This window comes from Cucurbita moschata, unplaced genomic scaffold (assembly GCF_002738365.1).
Source record: "Cucurbita moschata cultivar Rifu unplaced genomic scaffold, Cmos_1.0 Cmo_Scf00027, whole genome shotgun sequence".
Classification (NCBI taxonomy): Eukaryota; Viridiplantae; Streptophyta; class Magnoliopsida; order Cucurbitales; family Cucurbitaceae; genus Cucurbita; species Cucurbita moschata.
Genome location: NW_019268543.1, coordinates 1,273,095 through 1,291,209, shown reverse-complemented (window position 1 = coordinate 1,291,209; position 18,115 = coordinate 1,273,095). Strand labels below are relative to the sequence as shown.

At 38.1% G+C, this 18,115-nt stretch overlaps 3 protein-coding genes across 5 annotated transcripts; all 3 read left to right on the top strand.

Moving 5' to 3' along the window:
* Positions 1–516: 516 nt before the first annotated feature.
* LOC111462466 (lysine-specific histone demethylase 1 homolog 3-like) lies at positions 517–9,828 on the top strand. Of its 3 annotated transcripts, none has more exons than XR_002713742.1 (9): positions 517–3,041; positions 3,818–3,959; positions 4,121–6,298; positions 6,426–6,519; positions 6,822–7,312; positions 7,854–8,537; positions 8,673–8,747; positions 9,029–9,225; positions 9,338–9,828. XR_002713742.1 is itself a non-coding variant. In XM_023106049.1 (9 exons), the coding sequence occupies exons 2-9, from the start codon at positions 1,024–1,026 to the stop codon at positions 9,092–9,094; spliced, it is 5,748 nt and encodes a 1,915-aa protein (XP_022961817.1). In that variant the 5' UTR covers positions 517–679; positions 891–1,023; the 3' UTR covers positions 9,095–9,828. The 3 variants fall into 3 exon arrangements, 2 of the variants coding, with proteins under 2 accessions (XP_022961817.1, XP_022961816.1); XM_023106049.1 differs by having other exon boundaries at positions 517–679; positions 891–3,041; positions 9,029–9,828; XM_023106048.1 differs by having other exon boundaries at positions 9,029–9,828.
* A 252-nt stretch (positions 9,829–10,080) lies between these two features.
* Positions 10,081–12,803, top strand: LOC111462471 (V-type proton ATPase 16 kDa proteolipid subunit). Its single transcript, XM_023106053.1, has 4 exons — positions 10,081–10,101; positions 11,253–11,642; positions 11,754–12,039; positions 12,445–12,803. Exons 2-4 carry the CDS (start codon positions 11,564–11,566, stop codon positions 12,575–12,577), a joined length of 498 nt encoding a protein of 165 aa, XP_022961821.1. The 5' UTR covers positions 10,081–10,101; positions 11,253–11,563; the 3' UTR covers positions 12,578–12,803.
* A 2,277-nt stretch (positions 12,804–15,080) lies between these two features.
* LOC111462472 (V-type proton ATPase 16 kDa proteolipid subunit) lies at positions 15,081–17,207 on the top strand. The gene is made up of 3 exons (XM_023106054.1): positions 15,081–15,287; positions 15,372–15,657; positions 16,862–17,207. The coding sequence occupies exons 1-3, from the start codon at positions 15,209–15,211 to the stop codon at positions 16,992–16,994; spliced, it is 498 nt and encodes a 165-aa protein (XP_022961822.1). The 5' UTR covers positions 15,081–15,208; the 3' UTR covers positions 16,995–17,207.
* Positions 17,208–18,115: the final 908 nt, after the last annotated feature.

Genomic DNA, 18,115 nt, shown 5'->3' with positions numbered 1-18,115 from the left:
GGAGAGATCTTCTATTATATAAATAATGTTTCATTCAATTCTCCAATCAACGTGGAATCTCACATAGAATAATTCATTACATATCGTTTGAACTTAGACATAAGTTGGAATATGAAATGAGTGCGGCAGTATCATATAACAACGTGACGAAACTTATTGTTACGGGAAATTTTTAACATTTTGTTTAAAAAATAATATAAAACTTTTGTATGTATATATTAAAGTTATTTTTAAAAACTCTATAAAATTTAATTAATACTAAAACCTGAACTAGTTGGTTCGACTCTATTCACCCCTAATAAAAGTAATACCTAATTACGGTAAAAAAGTAAATTTTCACCGCGAAGAAAAAGAGGAATTTCGGTCCGGAAAAAAAAAAAACTCGCCGAGTGGTCCGTAGCGTTTCATAAGGTCCCCTCGTCCCACTCCTTTCTTTCACCGCACCTGTCGTTTCGATCCCAAAATTGTCGTTTTGGGCTTATTTATTTATAATATTATAATTAATTAATTATTTCTTATTTTTTCTCCCCTACCACAGACTTTTTTGCCCCCATCCCGCTGACGGCGCACTTCTCAGAGCCGACCGTCACTCATACCACCGGTCAGGCTAACGTGCACTCACTCTCTTCTTCTTCTTCTCACGAATTCTTGAATGCCGCGAAATACAAGCTTTTTCAAGGTCTGCTGCTTTTCCTCCATCAATTTTGTGTTTCTTTTCGCTTCTTCTCAGGCATGCTGTTACAAACCCTAGATGCGTGTTTTCTTACATCTCTTATCGCATTGTTCTTTTGTTATTTTGGTATTGGTCGAGTTAGGAAGGAACTCTTTCCGATATTCGCGGTATAATTAGCTAATCGGTTGAAGTTCTTTACTGGATTTCTGAGTTTTAGATACTTGATGTTTGGGAGGTGGAAAGCAATGGGATGTGTTTCAGATTATTGCTTGATTGCTTGTTTTATCAAGCTGGGTTAGGGTTACACCATCGAGATTTGCTGGTTATTTATTGAATGTGGGGTTGAGAAGATGGACGGAGACAACAAGAAGTCTGGTTTTAGGAAAAGAACGAAGCCAAAGGAGGGTGGTTTTGATTCAGACGATGATGAACCCATTGGATCTCTTCTGAAGTTGAAGAGATCACGCAACTCTAAGAAGAGTAAGTTGGGTGTAGACGATGGTGGTGAAAGGGACAAGATAGTTGACAAGAAAGGAGCAAAACATCCAGAGCAAGAGGATATTGGGGGAATGGACGACACTTTAGCCAGTTTCAGAAAAAAGTTGAGGCGTCCTAAAGAGGTTGGACCCAGAATTGCTAGGAAACAGAGTTCTTCTGTAAGTGTGGCAGAATCTTTGGGTAATGCATCCAGAGGACAAGGGGATTTAGACGCAAGATTTAGACCAGAAAAGGGTGAATTAATGGACCGTGAAGAGTTTGATTCATCTGCAATGATTGATGTAGAAACGAGGTGTGAAGCACCTGTTTTGGAATTAAAAGACATGGAGACGGGTATCTCGAGTCGGAGAAGGGCTAAGTTGGATGATTCACTGTCAGCATTTGTCCAAAAGGTTCAATCTGGTTCAACTAGGAAAACATTCATATCTACAACATTTAAACCGGATTGCAAGGACGAGACTTCAGAAGATAAATTGAGTCCTTTTTCTAGAACTGGGGATCATGAAACATACTCCATAGTGAGTTCTGATTCTTCTGCTAAGCTGGCACAAGTTGTAGAAAAAACAGATTCTGATCTTACTATGTCATGTTTAATTTCCTGTTCACGGTGCACTGGAGAGAATTGTAATCCTAATCCCGATCAAGGACAATGCCACCAAGGGGTCGAAGGTGACCAAGAAGAGTATCAACGTCGTCTCAATAATCAAGATAGCAAAAACTATAGTCAATTTAGGGACAATTTCCAGGGGCTGGAAAGAAAGGCATCATGTGAAATCAAGAATGCATTAAAACTTTGTTCTTGTGGCGAAACAATGGAGCGTAGCCATTTGGCAGAAAGGGTTTCTCTTCAGGATGGGCGAGGTGAAAATCATCTTAATGAAAATATGTGCAGTTCTTTTCGCCCTCTAGAACAGTCAAAAGAAAACCATGGCCTTTGTGGGGGTGTTTCCAGCGGATATTTTTGTGATGTGGTGGCCCAAGAGACCACAGTTACTTTGTCTAAAAAAACTTTAGGTGTAGATTGTGAAGGAAAAAATAGATTACTTGTTATGCATCATGATGAATTGCCTACCTCTACCAACTTCTGTGAAAGTTCTTCCAAAGAAATCTGTAGATCTACTCAAAATTTAAAGATTTCTGATCAATCATTAGACAGAACAACACTCTCCAATCTTCAGATATCCGCAGCTTTCGATTCAACGGAAGTGGATAAAACTTGCTGTGACTCCGAAAATTTAAATACTGGAACTGATGTGCCAAATTCCAAAGGTGGTTCTAGGCAGAAGGAAAATGCTCTGATCTCTCGGAGGATTTCAGATTCAACTGCTGTTCAATGTTCCAGATCCCAAAAATCTGTGGCAGCTACATCCGTACCAAATTATCCAGAAGTTTGTCCTATTGGAAATTTCAGCATGATATCAGATAATCAACTGGTCAAGGCTTCCGTAGTGATAGATGGTCCAAATAATATACTTCCTGGTAAGGACGTTAAGGTATCTTCTCCTGGGTCTTTGACTCCAGAAGATAATGACCTTGAGGATGTAGTATCTGCTCCTGGTAGTGAAAAAGATTTAAAGCTTTCAGCTTTACAACGTGTAGCGCGCAAGACAAAGAAGCCCAGACATGATGACATGGCTTACGAAGGAGATATTGATTGGGAGATTTTGATTAGTGAGCGTGTAGTTGATGGTGACCATTCTTTTAGATCAAGAAGGGATTCTACATCAACAACTTTTACTGAAGCTGAAACTGGTGGTAGAGCTGCAGTATCTGCAGGGCTGAAGGCTCATGCAGTTAATCTACTTGAGAAGATTAAATTTAAGGATGTGCTAAAGCGCAAAGGTGGGCTTCAAGAGTACTTGGCATGCAGGTATTTGTTACTTAATCCTTTATCTTATTAGATGCCGTCTTGCATGTCACTTTATTTTGGATAGATTGCATTTCTCCATGCCTTGATTTATGTCACTTTATTGGTTTTTATGCCTTTTCTTTATGCCCTTCTCCATCATGGAGTGTGCAACTACGGAATTATATTCAGCATCAGATACCATGCATGTTGTCTAATGATACATGCATGCATGCATGCATGCATACATACATACATACATACATACATACAGTTTTTTATTTTATTTTATTTTGGTACTACATCTATGGTTAGTTGCTGGATGATGTTCTGAGTCCTATTAACTTCAACGATTAATCAAAACTTTGAAGCTTCTTTGTGATTCTTTTATATTCAAGTTGATGCCAGTTTTGGTTTGGCGATTTTTATAAAAAGGAAATATTTTGAACAATTGTACTGTTTTCTGCTGTATCATGAAGATTGTTATTATTTGTATATTATACCCGTGAGCCTTGCATGGAGAAGTACTATACTCTCGGCTAAATTATACTGTAAACTATGGGGAGTAAACAGAAGTAATATTACTTTCCAGCTAATGACAAATTATTATAAACCAAGGGGTGCTGAGTTCTCCAAGCATCAATGTCATTGGAAGAATTGTCACTCCCCAAGCAATAATGTTTCATGCTTATTGAATTGATGCTGGAATGGAGCTGAAACAGCGTATATTTAAGTTTAATTGATACTCTTTAATCTATGATTCAATTGTTCAACGATAGTTAAAATATGTCTTCTTGCAGGAATCAGATCCTGGGCCTTTGGAGTAAAGATGTTACACGAATTTTGAATCTTGTTGACTGTGGTGTCACTAATACTCCCTCTATGGATGAACCACCACGTTTCCCCCTTATTAGGGAGATCTATGCATTTCTTAATCTACGTGTAAGTTAGAACAGATTGCAGAGTATTGTCTCGTGTTTTTTATGGACCAGTTAGTTTGTCTTTGATATTCATTTCCGTCAATTAAAAATTTCTTATGTCATTCTACTTTGGAGGCTGTGTTTTCCCCTCAGGTCAGTATTAATTTCTAATGAAATTGACAGGGTTATATAAATGCGGGGATTGCTTCTGAGAAAGTCAAATCAGAATCTGATATTAAGTATGAATATGAGCTGGGAGAAAAGAAAGTTGGAGAGGTTACTGTTGCTTCAGCTGCTGATTCTGAGGAAGGGGTTTGTGTCATTGTTAAAAATTCTGATGCTTCGGACGCAGAGAACAATGCTGCAGCTGGCTGTGAACTACTATTGGAAGACACTGAAGGAAGAGATCTTGTGATTGAAAATAATTTTGAGTTAGCAAAACCAGTGGAACATGAACAAGAATTGGTACAGGACTTGGAGTACGGTACTCTTGATCCTATACCGGTAAAATCTGTAGGTATTGATGTTCCAGGTAAAGCTGCCTCACATTTAACTAACCAGTCAAGAAATGGTTGGCACCAAATCCAGTCCTCCGATGCGTGTGCCGGAGGTGATCAACAACAGCAGAGTAATTCTGAAGTCAGAAAGAAAGTAATTGTTATTGGAGCCGGTCCTGCTGGCTTAACTGCTGCCAAGCACTTGCATCGTCAGGGCTTTACTGTCATTGTACTTGAAGCTAGGAATAGGTTAGGAGGTCGTGTTTATACAGATCGCTCCTCTCTTTCTGTTCCTGTAGATCTTGGTGCAAGTATTATTACAGGAGTAGAGGCTGATGTCGCAACTGAAAGAAGACCCGATCCGTCTTCATTGATTTGCACTCAATTGGGTCTTCAGTTGACTGTATTAAATAGTGACTGTCCACTCTATGATATCATTACATGCAAAAAAGTTCCAGTAGACATGGATGAAGCTTTGGAAGCAGAATATAATAGTCTTCTTGATGACATGGTGTTGCTTGTTGCCCAAAGAGGAGAGCACGCAATGGCCATGTCTCTTGAGGAGGGTTTAGAATATGCCCTTAAGCGACGGCGCATGGCTCGATTGGGAATAGATGCTTGTTCTGAGAAGGAGCTTTTGAGTCCCTTTGAGAGGCGAGTTATGAATTGGCATTTTGCTAACTTGGAGTATGGTTGTGCTGCTATGCTCAAGAAAGTATCTCTTCCTAATTGGAATCAGGACGATCTTTATGGAGGTTTTGGAGGAGCTCATTGTATGATTAAAGGGGGTTATAGCACTGTTGTTGAGTCTCTTGGTGGAGGACTCAATGTTCACCTAAATCATGCTGTGGCTGATATTTCTTACAGCACCAATGACATTGAGTTAAACGAGAATCAGTGTGCAAAGGTAAAAGTTTCCACAACCAATGGCTCTGTGTTCCTAGGAGATGCTGTCCTTATTACCGTGCCTCTTGGGTGCTTGAAAGAAGAAACTATTAAGTTTTCCCCACCATTGCCTGAATGGAAGCGTCTGTCCATCCAGCGCCTTGGATTTGGAGTTCTTAACAAAATAGTTCTTGAATTTCCAGAAGTTTTCTGGGATGACTCTGTGGATTATTTTGGGGCAACTGCAGAGGAAACAAAGTGGAGGGGGCAGTGTTTCATGTTTTGGAATGTAAGAAAAACAGTTGGTGCTCCTGTTCTCATGGCATTAGTGGTTGGTCAGGCGGCTGTGGAGAGGCAATATATGAGCTCTTCTGATAACGTAAGCCATGCATTAATGGTCCTTCGAAAACTTTTTGGAGAAGCTATGGTGCCTGATCCAGTTGCAACTGTAGTGACTGATTGGGGACGAGATCCGTTTAGCTATGGTGCTTACTCTTATGTTGCTGTTGGAGCATCGGGAGAGGATTATGACATTTTAGCGAGGCCTGTTGGAAACTGTTTGTTTTTTGCTGGTGAAGCTACTTGCAAGGAGCATCCTGACACCGTTGGGGGTGCAATGATGAGTGGGCTAAGAGAGGCTGTACGCATGATTGATATATTGAGTTATGGTTATGATTTTACAGCAGAAGTAGAGGCAATGGAAGCTGCTCAGAGGCAGTCTGATTGTGAGAATGATGAAGTTGGAGACATAATTACAAGACTTGATGCTGTTAAGCTTTCTGATGCTCTTTTCAAAAATTCTTTGGATGGATCTAGGATTGTGACCAGAGAAGCTTTACTAAAAGACTTGTTTTTTAGTGCAAAAACAACAGCAGGGAGATTGCATGTGGCAAAAGAGTTGCTGAATATCCCTGTTGAGACGTTAAAGTCTTTTGCAGGGGCTAAAGAAGGCCTTACAGTTCTCAACTCGTGGATATTGGTAATGTCTACACTTATTAGTACAAGCTTTACTACAAAATTCTTTTTTCTCTCATTCATTTACCTCTAAACAGCGTAATCTGTTCATGTCAATAACCTTTAAAGTTTTGGCTTATAATTGATTGTAGGACTCAATGGGGAAGGATGGGACTCAACTTCTTCGGCAGTGTGTTCGTATTCTTGTGCTAGTTTCAACTGATCTACTTGCAGTTCGTTTATCAGGTATATCTACTTGCCTTTTTGAGTGACTTGATATATCTTTCTTTTCTTTTAAACCCTCCTTGACTATGCGTGTTAGAAACCCTACTACTAAAGAATTTTGTATCTAACTGATATAGCTCTGACTTGTCATTCTCTAATGTTCATGTTTAAATGTAAACCCGATTTTGTTTATTTTCAGTATTAATGTTCTATTATTTGCTCGTGCATGCATGCGTGTTGTGTGTGTTTTCCTTTGAAATTGAAATTAATATGGTCGGTGGAGGGAATTTATGATATTTTGCCTTTGCTAACAATTGGTGCAGGCATAGGTAAAACTATCAAAGAAAAGGTATGTGTGCATACAAGCCGTGACATTCGTGCCATTGCAAGTCAGTTGGTTAGCATTTGGCTTGAAGTTTTCCGTAAAGAAAAGGCTGCTAATGGGGGGTTAAAACTCCCAAAGTCAGTTTCTACTGTAGAATCATTGAAGAGGAAATCTAATAAAGATTCTTCTTCTGGAAAACCTCCTTTGCACTCAAACAACTGCGCGCTGGATAGTAGAGGCAATTTGCCAACTTCTGCATCAGCTGCAATTCCCTCAACGTCTGATGTCAATATGAAAAGTGATAATAGTAAATTGAAATTGGAAATGGAAAATTCATCAAAATCAGATATCAGTTCATCAAGGTCAAGGGGTTCATTTGGAAAGCAGGATGCAGAGATGGAAGACAACAACATTGTGATGACAGAAGAAGAGGAGACTGCCTTTGCTGCTGCTGAGGCAGCACGTGCTGCAGCACTTGCAGCTGCGAAGGTTGTCTTTTGATTCTCTGCTTATTTAATGCTTTAGTGACTGGGTTAGTAATGAGTCTTCCTTGGTGCGAACTTATGACAACAGTTTGTCTTTATGGGCTTGGTTACTTCAACTCATAATATTAAGGGGATGTGCCATCATTAATCATTGCCATGTTATATAATCTTTACTTGGGTGAAATTTTATAATACGTTGGTATGAATATGGACTAAATGCACCAGCACTAGGTCATAGCTTGTATGATAACGTTTGGTTGTGATCATAGCATATGTTAGTTTCTATTTCATCAGTGGGAGAAATTTTTGTGTTAGTTTCTGGGAATGGTGTAACTTTTGTACTTTTTCTATGGATGGAATATAACTTTTAATTGATCCCAAAAAGTGACAAGCTTATGTTATATAGGATCTAGAAACTGTATTTAGATAGCTTTGTCATATCAGTGGCTTCCATTGAATTTGTTGACTAGTTTATAGGAGATTTGTGAATTCCCGATTGCATGTTTTGTCTACTTTAAATTTACTTGATGATTTTCACACCACAGGCATATGCATCTTCTGAAGCCAAGAGTGCGATGCAGCTCCCAAAAATCCCCTCCTTTCACAAATTTGCCAGAAGGGAGCATTATGCTCAAATGGATGAGTACGAGTATAAAAGGAAGTTGTCTGGCAGTGTGCTAGGAAGGCAAGATTGTACTTCAGAAATAGATTCAAGGAATTGCAGGGTCAGGAACTGGTCTGTGGAATTTTCTGCTGCTTGTGTTAATCTTGAAAGTTCACGAATGTCTGCAGATAACCTTTCGCAAAGAAGCCATTCAAATGAGATTGCTAGCCAATTAAACTTCAGGGAACACTCTGGCGAAAGTGTTCCTATGGATAGTAGTATATACACGAAAGCATGGGTCGATACAGCTGGTAGTGATGGAATGAAAGATTATCATGCAATTGAGAGATGGCGGACTCAAGCAGCTGCAGCTCATGTAGATGATGAGGAGGATTCAAACACAAATTGGAACAACCCCACTTGGAATAGTGATCAAGCAGCGAATGAGAGCTCAATATCACAAGTGACGATCAGCAAGGAGCCAATAAGAAACCATCAACATGGGGCTGACAGAATTAAGCAGGCTGTAGTTGATTATGTTGCATCACTCTTGATGCCCCTTTACAAAGCAAGGAAAATTGACAAGGATGGATATAAGTCAATTATGAAGAAAAGTGCAACCAAGGTTAGCAATTCATCTTCGCCAGTACATTCTTCCACCCAAATTTGGTTCCTTTTATTTTCGGTGTGTGGATTTTTTTTTGGGGTGGTGGGAGAGTAAAATGTTCTACATGTTTAACCATGTTTCACTGGAAATCAGGTCATGGAACAAGCCACTGATGCAGAGAAAGGCATGACTGTTTCTGAGTTTCTTGACTTCAAACGTAGGAACAAGGTTTGCTTCCATCTATAACTTTTTTATCTGTTACAGTTTACAAATGCTTTTTTTGTACCGCTACCACATGAAACTTCTTTTGTTAAAAGAATATTACTGAACACTTTTTCATTAGGATTTTATTGTAATTCTACTTTAATACGGTTCCCATTGTGCCATTGATGCATACCATTTTTCTTCCTGGTGAGACGTAGTGTATTTTTGTTGTTTCTTTTTGCCCTTTTCATTAGACAGGTCCTTATCTGTTTCCACTTGGTTGCACTTGGATTATGCACTTGCAGATTCGTGCCTTTGTAGACAAATTAATAGAGAGGCATATGGCCACGAAGCCAGTGATGAAATCGTGACAGTCCCAAGGATTTGTTGTCATTTCTTGGTCAATAATGAAGTCATTATGGTCCCAAGGATCAAGTGGCTTGATTGGCGAGCTCTCGAGGACACACTTGGATTATTCATTTAAGCCTGGGAAGACTCCAAGGTATATGTTGGCATGAAAGACTTCATAACTTGACGCCTGTATTACATTTCCAGCGTACCTTAATTTCTGAAGCTGCAATTAAGAAATATGACATTTCTGCTTGTGTAATCAGTTGTGGAGTTTCATTGATCTACCAAGATTTTGGTTCGTGCTGTCAGATATGATTATAATTGGTCCTGGTGCTAAATGTGATTATGATTGGTATCGAACTTCAGCTCGATTCTGCATAATTCTTTTGGCATGGCTTAAATTTATGCCGCCCCTCAGGATCACTCTAGGTGTCATTTTCTTGCTCAATCGGGTCACAAGCGCTCGTTAAAGAAAACATCACATTGTACTATAAGGGTATAAGATCAAGCCCTTCAGTTGTACTATAGGGTATAAGATCAACCCCTTCAGTTCTTAGCGATGGACCTTAGGTTATGGTTCATTTTCTTTCTTCCTTTTCCCTCTTCACCTGTACAGCTTAGAATTATTTCATTGACGACAATCACACAGTAATTTTCATTTATTTGCAAACATTTCTCAATCTTTGAGACTGAATACTGTAATTTACCTGTCTTTTATTTCCATACATTGACTAAAATATTGTCTTGGTTGAGACATCAAACTGTAGACTGTTATGGGCAGTGCTTCTGTTAATAACTTTGATAAACGAAAATGTTCCTTATGTCTAGACAAAGGAGATTGACTGCTTATGCGACTTGGAACACGACAAATGCAATATACGCACCGAAGCATCTGTAAGTGAGTCAACATTTCCCCTCCCTTTCTGTCTCTTGCACTTTTCTTGCCAATTGGTTTACTGCTTACAATTTTTGGTTATTGCTAGGTTTGCAGTGTATGGATTGTTGCTTCACTCTTACCCACAATTAGGTAACTTTCTTTTAGCCTATTTTAGACCTTTCACTTATTGCAGCTGTTGCATATTTGTATATGAGCAGTAGAACATCTTAGAATAAGGTCATGAATAGAAGTATTATCCAAAGTGAAGCATGTGACCTTGGTATCTGATTTGTGGTCGAGTCCATCGTCGATTATTGATAATTCCGTTTCAATTATGCAAATCATGCATTTTTCGGGCTTGTGCAAAACTGCACCTAGCTTGACTGTAAAAAGTTTAAGAAGTCCCATCTTCAGTCCTCAACTTTAACTCTGCAAAAGAAAGGGATGAATATAGAAACATGTGCAGTTGTTTTACTTTCTGGTCTTCAGATTTGGTGTTTTATGCAACTGATTTATCAAAGTTGTGTTTTAGCTCAGTGTTTTGTTTATTTATTGACTTCAATAAGTGGGGTGTGAAAATTTTCAGACCTTTCGATCAAAGAACATCTACATTAATGGTCGTTCTGCCTAATAATATTCACATATGGCATGTATTTGGTGGTGATGTCTGAATTGTGAGTACGCAGGAAGTTGTGTAACGGCTCAAACCGACTGCTAGTAGATATTGTCTTCTTTAGGTTTTTCTTCAAGATTTTTAAAACGCGTCCGCGAAGGAGAGGTTTCCACTTTTATAAAGAATGCTTCGTTCTTTTTTCCTACTGATGTGAGATAATTTTATAGTCCCTTTCTCTAGCAGATGCGTTTTTAAAATCTTGAAGGGAAGCTCAAAAGGGAAAACTCGAAAGGAAATGTCGAGGACAGTTTCTGCTAGCGGTGGGCTTGGGCCGTTACAAGTTGGTTCCGAGGAGGTTAAAAAGTAGCCATGATTTGCTTCATTATTGTCCATTGAGTTTAATACCCATCAGTTTTTGCCAACTATTCTTACCTACCCTGATCCTTCAAAAGGAATCCAAGCGTGGAAAAAGTTCGATAGCTTCTATTATTTTTAAGCATAATTTAATTTATTTGATTTCATATCTTTAAAATGTAATATTGTTGAAAAGAAAAAAGAGTAATTCCTATGTTTCATGGAATATATAATTCGTGAATCTTTTGTATTGATAAGGTTTTAAATTCTCACATCTGTCTGTTTTAATTTAATATTTCTAAGTGACGGAATGATTGAGTTTTAATATGTGCAGGCACGTTTTTATAGGCTTCACTAGCGAGATGTGGGCCTGTTACTGGGCCACGTCTGCATGTTATTCTGATTGCGGCCCACTTTATATTCCTGTTTGGGCCTGTTGTGGGCCAGGGGAAGCACAGCTGGAGGACCCGATCGTATTATTCTAAAGCAAATAATTATTCGCGGTAGCGTGAGCATTTCAGACCATTGTAGCGAGGCGACAAAGGAGTGGGCTTATTTGAAGAAGAGGAAGAAGAGAGAGAGAGAGAGTTCGAGATCGGATCTAATCGGCGACCTTCTTCATCTTCACCATCGAACCCAGAAAAGATGTCGTCAACTTTCAGTGGCGATGAAACGGCACCTTTCTTCGGCTTCCTCGGCGCCGCTGCGGCCCTCGTCTTCTCCTGTAATTCATCTTGCATCCAATGCGGTTTAATTTATTGTTTTCTGGGTGTGGATCTTTGATTCATATCGCGATGGGGGGTTTATGTTTTTTTTTTTTTATTTATTTGATTAGGTATGGGAGCTGCTTATGGAACGGCGAAGAGCGGGGTGGGAGTTGCGTCTATGGGAGTAATGAGGCCTGAACTGGTGATGAAGTCTATTGTTCCGGTGGTCATGGCTGGAGTTTTGGGTATTTATGGTCTTATTATTGCTGTGATTATTAGTACAGGGATTAACCCCAAAGCCAAATCTTATTACCTTTTCGATGGCTACGCGCATCTCTCCTCTGGGCTTGCTTGTGGCCTTGCTGGTCTGTCCGCTGGCATGGCTATCGGGATCGTCGGCGATGCTGGTGTTAGGTACAATTTGTTAACGTTTTGGAATGTTGATTTTAGCTGTCGTCGTGCGTGTATTTTGACCTATTAGCCTGTTCGCGCTTGTATACTTGTTATCGATAGAATTCGTTCGTGCACGTCTTGGTTGTTCTGTAAGCTTGTTTCTGCATTTTTCTTAGATTTCTTCCTCAAAAACTTGGTATATAATTTTGTTGATGTTATTGCATTATGTTCTGTTGGATTGGAGTTTGTATGTTGGATGTGATTTTGATGGATCCATGTCGTGGTGATGTAAATAGCTATAACTTTGATTTGATTTATTCCATTATGTTCCATGGTTTTGAGATAAGGTTATTCCTGAACTTTGTTTTCTCAAACCCATCTGATCAAGGTACTCATTCCTTACATTTAATCTTCTTCGTTGGACAGAGCCAATGCCCAGCAGCCCAAGCTTTTCGTTGGGATGATTCTTATTCTAATTTTTGCTGAAGCGCTGGCACTGTATGGACTCATCGTCGGCATTATTCTGTCTTCCCGAGCTGGTCAGTCGAGAGCTGATTAAGTGGAGTTTGTGTAGTGTATGTCCTCTTTTTTTGTCCATCCAGAATTGATTTTGTACTCTTTGAGTAAATGGGTTGTTGTTATGATTTTTAAGCCTACTCTCCCCAATGTTCTTGTGAGGTGTGATTGCTTGCTATACCTCAGGGACCCTGTAGTAGCGTAGCTAATATGGATTTGGGGATTAATTATTCTTCTCAATAAAAAGATTAAACTCTGTTGCATCAACATTGCTCTAATTTGCCTTAAGCTTCCCTCTAACTTGTTATCTTCAGCATTTCGACTTGCACTATTCTGAATGATGATGAGACTTGCACTATTCTGATTGGATGGTAAACTCTGTTTTTTTTAGTATTACATTGTTTTTTTTTTATTAAGTTTAGCTAGGGTTGCCAATTTACACGTGGGACCTATCCTAAACATGACTAGGAATGGGGATGGAGCGGGGAGGACTTTCTTCCTGTTAACTCTCTAACTCGATCCTCGGTCCTCGTTAAAATTGACTACGACTCCAAAGGAGTCGAGTCTCGATTAAGGGGAGACGCACTTTGTTCGAAGGGAGGTGTTGGATGATGAAAGTCCCACATCGGTTAATTTAGGGAATGATCATGGGTTTATAAGTGAGGAATACTAACTCCCTTGGTGTGAGGCCTTTTGGGATAGTCCAAAGCAAAGTCACGAGAGCTTATGCTCATAGTGGACAATATTATACTATTGTGGAGAGTCTCTAATAAACATCTCTAGTTTTAACTTTTGTGATCCATTGAAGGCTTCTTTATTTATTTTGAATTTAAAAAAGATTACTTATACCATACCCTAAAGATATTCGATTAAGATAACCTTTTGTTATTGAGACATAGGGTTATAAATTACAATATCGCATGTGCAACCATTCCAAGTGAGTTGATATCGAGATCTAAGTTACGAGGTATACTTAACATTAATGTGGGCGTGAAGATTTATACTTTTTCTTCTTTAGAACGGGATGAAACTACGATGAAAATGAGGAAATTTAATTATATTTTCCACAATTAACATGTAGACAGACCGATTAAAGAAATGCAAACCCAATCAGATTTAATTCATACCATTAAAATATTAGGATATACTCGACGGTATACTTGGCAATATTATAAAAAAAAACAAAAAACAAAATTAAATTAGAAAATTTCAATTATAGTAAAATTTGAAGAGAGTGTAAATTTTTCATGAAACTGTCTATTTTTTTTTAAATTTTTTTTAATTTTTTTAATTTTTTTTCGTTTCAAGTAAATATATTGGTTCAAATTTCTCATTTAAATAAGATAAAAAAAATTAATATAATTTATTGAATTTTAAATCATGAGACTTTAAATCCTTCTTTGATTTCAAAGTATGATAAGTGGTTAAGACACGTGTACTTATTTAAAGTCCAATATTTAATATATATCCTCACAATATTGAATTTCTTGGTTAAAAAGGTAAATAATAATTTAAATTATCATTCAATTATTTTAGATAATTCATTTTTGTGAATAATAGATATCCAAATTTTATAAAAAGATTGAAAATTTCCAGACCTATTAAATAAATACTGAATATTGAGGGACTAAATTATAATTTATTTTGAAAATTGTATATATATATATATATATATATTATTTTATTTATATCTAAATTTTAGTGTTTTGCCTTTGGTTTCTTTTCGATTATTCCAGATAACGTGGAGAGATNGTTTTTCCCGGTTGTTACAGATATGATGAGTATGATGATTGCATGACATTTGACTTAATATGTTGATGTTTTCTATATTAAGCATGTAATATGATGATGAGTGCCATATTGCATCATGTTGATAGACTGATATAGGATACAAACTTAAGAGCATGAAAATAATATTAATATAAATATCCAACGAACATGTGTTACTTAATATAATAAAGAGATGAGATTAGAGGGTTCATCAGAACAGATGTTAAGATAGGAATTAAAGGGATCTCATGCATATTGTATGTGCATAAGCATAGGACTACTTCCCCGAGAGATAATGAGTACAGATGTGCACAGTATGATGAGCAGGATGATCATGGGGAGCATGACACCAGGAGTTTCGCTGACCTTCGAACGTCGCTACATATAGCTAGCTTGACAAGAGAGGGTCCAGGGGGTGTACGAGTCGCCTAGGGATCCACATTCACACATGTGGGTTGTGTGTAGGGTAGTACTATACATCCATAGTATTCTGAACTGGAAGCCAATGAGATAGACATAGGTCCCAAGAACATGATTGCATATGTTTGGATTTGCATGACCCCCTATAGTGGGCTCATTTACTGAATTCTTCGAAATACTTAGGCTGTTTGTCACATCATTTTTCAGTAGAGGCAAGACGCACATGTATGGATGACGACAGCTAGCAGAGACGGTTTCCTGTTTCCAATGGGTTGGGCTGTTGGCACAGTTTCATTTTTCTTGGTATGTTTCAACCTTTGAATGAGCTAAAAAAAAAAAAAAAAAAAAAAAAAAAAAGCGAAAAACAAAAAGTTTGGGTATCTGAAGAAAAAGCAAAATCAGAGAGAGAGAGATAGGGAGGGAGAGAAAAAAGCTTCAGATCTAATCTGATCGGAGATCTTCTTCTCAGTCGAACTGAAAAAAAATGTCGTCAACGTTTAGCGGTGATGAAACGGCACCCTTCTTTGGCTTCCTCGGCGCTGCTGCGGCCCTGGTTTTCTCCTGTAAGAAAATTTCGTTCTACGCAATTGATTCCATGTCTCTTTTTATGGATCTTCATTGGATTGGCTGCTATTCTTGTTAATTAGGTATGGGAGCCGCTTACGGCACGGCGAAGAGCGGGGTTGGAGTGGCGTCAATGGGAGTGATGAGGCCGGAATTGGTGATGAAGTCGATTGTTCCGGTGGTTATGGCGGGAGTTTTGGGTATTTATGGTTTGATTATTGCTGTGATTATTAGTACGGGGATTAACCCGAAGGCTAAATCTTATTACCTCTTCGATGGTTACGCCCATCTCTCCTCTGGTCTTGCTTGCGGTCTCGCCGGTCTCTCTGCTGGTATGGCTATCGGCATCGTCGGCGATGCGGGCGTTAGGTACTCCATTTTACGTATTTCAGCTGATAGGAATTTTAATCTGTTACTCTATAGCATAGATTTATAGGTATTGTGGAAACTTCTGTCTGGCTTGATTTTGTTCTTTAGTTTATGTTTTCTATATGATTCTGCTAATTTTTCAACTTGGGTGAAAGTACTCTGATTGAAGATTTGTTATTAGAATCTGTGTCCCCATGTTCAAGTAGAGGAGTAAGGTTGCTTTTGGAAAGGGATGCCTGTGTTAAGAATGAGTTGAAAAATTAAACATATTTTGAGCTTACAAGTTAGGGACTGTGCTTCTAAATCTGATTGAACTGAAGACTTGAAGTTCAAATCTCTACGTTTTTGGCTTGGGATTCTAAGTTCCTGCTTGATTATTTGCTGCCTCAGATCAATATGAATGGTCGAATGCCTCAAATCCCCAAAAGATTAATGGTATCACTATTGTTCTTAATCCTTTCATATTTGTACAAGTTTCATAACAGCCATGCCTAGCTGATATTGTTCTCTTTGGACTTTCCCTTTTGAGTTTCCCCTCAAGGTTTTGAAAATGCGTCTATTAGGGAAAGGTTTTCACACCCTTATAAATAATGCTTTGTTCCCCTCTCCAATCGATGTGGGATCTCACAATCCACCCCCCTTCGAGGCCCAGTGTCCTCGCTGGCACTCGTTCCTCCCTCTAATCAACGTGAGATCTCACAATCCATCGATGTGAGATCTCACAATCCACCTGCATTCGGGACCCAGCGTCCTCGTTGGCGCACTGCTCGGTGTCCAATTGATACGGAATCTCACAACCCTCCCTTCAGGGCTCAGCGTCCTTGCTAGTACCTGTTTCTCTCTCCAATCGATGTGAGATCTCACAATCTTTCGAGGTCGGATCTCACAGGCTCTTTGCAAAACAAGCAACGTTTTGTTTCTTGTTACAGTAACTAGAGAGATTATTCATTTGCATTCTTGGGTCTGTTTCTCTGAATCAGTCATTTGGTTTTGAATTGGGTTGCCTACTTGCTTCCACAGTTTACAACGAATTTGTTTCCAGCAGTTGTTTAGTGCCTTCTTGTGAATAGTTGTTCCAACTTGCTAGCTGATGATGTATGCCATTGGTATGCAACTTCAAATCTTCTGGTTAAAAGTAGGACAGTTTTGATGCAGAGAGATGTGTAGAATATGTAGGCATCTAATAATTGTGTGTGTTTTGCAGGGCCAATGCACAACAACCAAAGCTTTTTGTTGGGATGATTCTCATTCTAATTTTCGCGGAAGCACTTGCCCTTTATGGACTTATTGTTGGTATTATTCTCTCATCCCGAGCTGGTCAGTCAAGAGCTGATTAAGTGAATGTTTTGCGCTTGGAAATTGTGTATTATGTCTCTTCTTGTTCTCATTTCTTGTTTTTTTGTAGTTCTCTGATTAGAAATGGTCATGACTAAGTATTACTTTCTCAAATATTCTTGTTTTTGTTGTGTGATTTCTGTACTCAACAAGGATTTGGAATCAATTATTCTTCTCAATAAACACAAAACATTGTGACTGTTTATTGTGCTGAATGCGTTGCTCTTGAATCTGTTCCTCTAGAGACTGCTAATTTGTGCGGTGATACAGTGTAATTAATGGCTAGAAATCTCCGGTATTTGGACTACAATTCCTTGAATGGAAATTACCAGGGTTGCTTCAGTTCTTGAAGTTAAGAATTTGTAGATTGAATTACATGTTAGAATTATCTCCGTAGGAGTTCTGAGATCCCATATTAGATGGAGAGGGGAACGTATCGTTCCTTATATGGGTGTGAAAACCTTTTTCTAACAAATGCATTTTAAAACCGTGAGGCCGACGGCAATACGTAACAGGCCAAAGTAGACAATATCTCTAGCAATGGGCTTGAATTGTTTCAAGAGTACATACTAATTATCGTTGATCTATGTATTACCAAAGTTTCAATTACATTAATAGATTTGAACTATGCTCATTCCTATGAATTGTTTCTTAATACATTTTTTCAAGTCTTAGCAAAAAAAGGCAAAAATTTAATGAATTAAATTATTATTTTTATATACAAAAATTGTCTTTTAAAATGTAATGGTTAAAAGAGCTATTTATTACGCAATAAACTCTGATGACACAAAATAAAAGGTGGAAGAGTTATAAAATTGTATTAAAAAATAATAAGTTTTAAAGTTTTTTAATATGATTTTTCATAATATATTAAAATTGAATGGTAAATTATCTTAATTTGAAAAGGCATGGAAAGATGTTTTATGTTTAATAATTTTATTTTTACTAAAAAATAAAAATTGAAATAAATGATTTCCATATAATTTATTTTTATAAAGTCGAGTCTTTAATTAAATATAAAAATAATAAATTATTTGCACGTTACGTCACTGCTAATGTAAGCGCGTAAAGGGATCTAGCAATCCTCAAGGAGTGGATATAACAAAACTTCCGGATTTCTTAT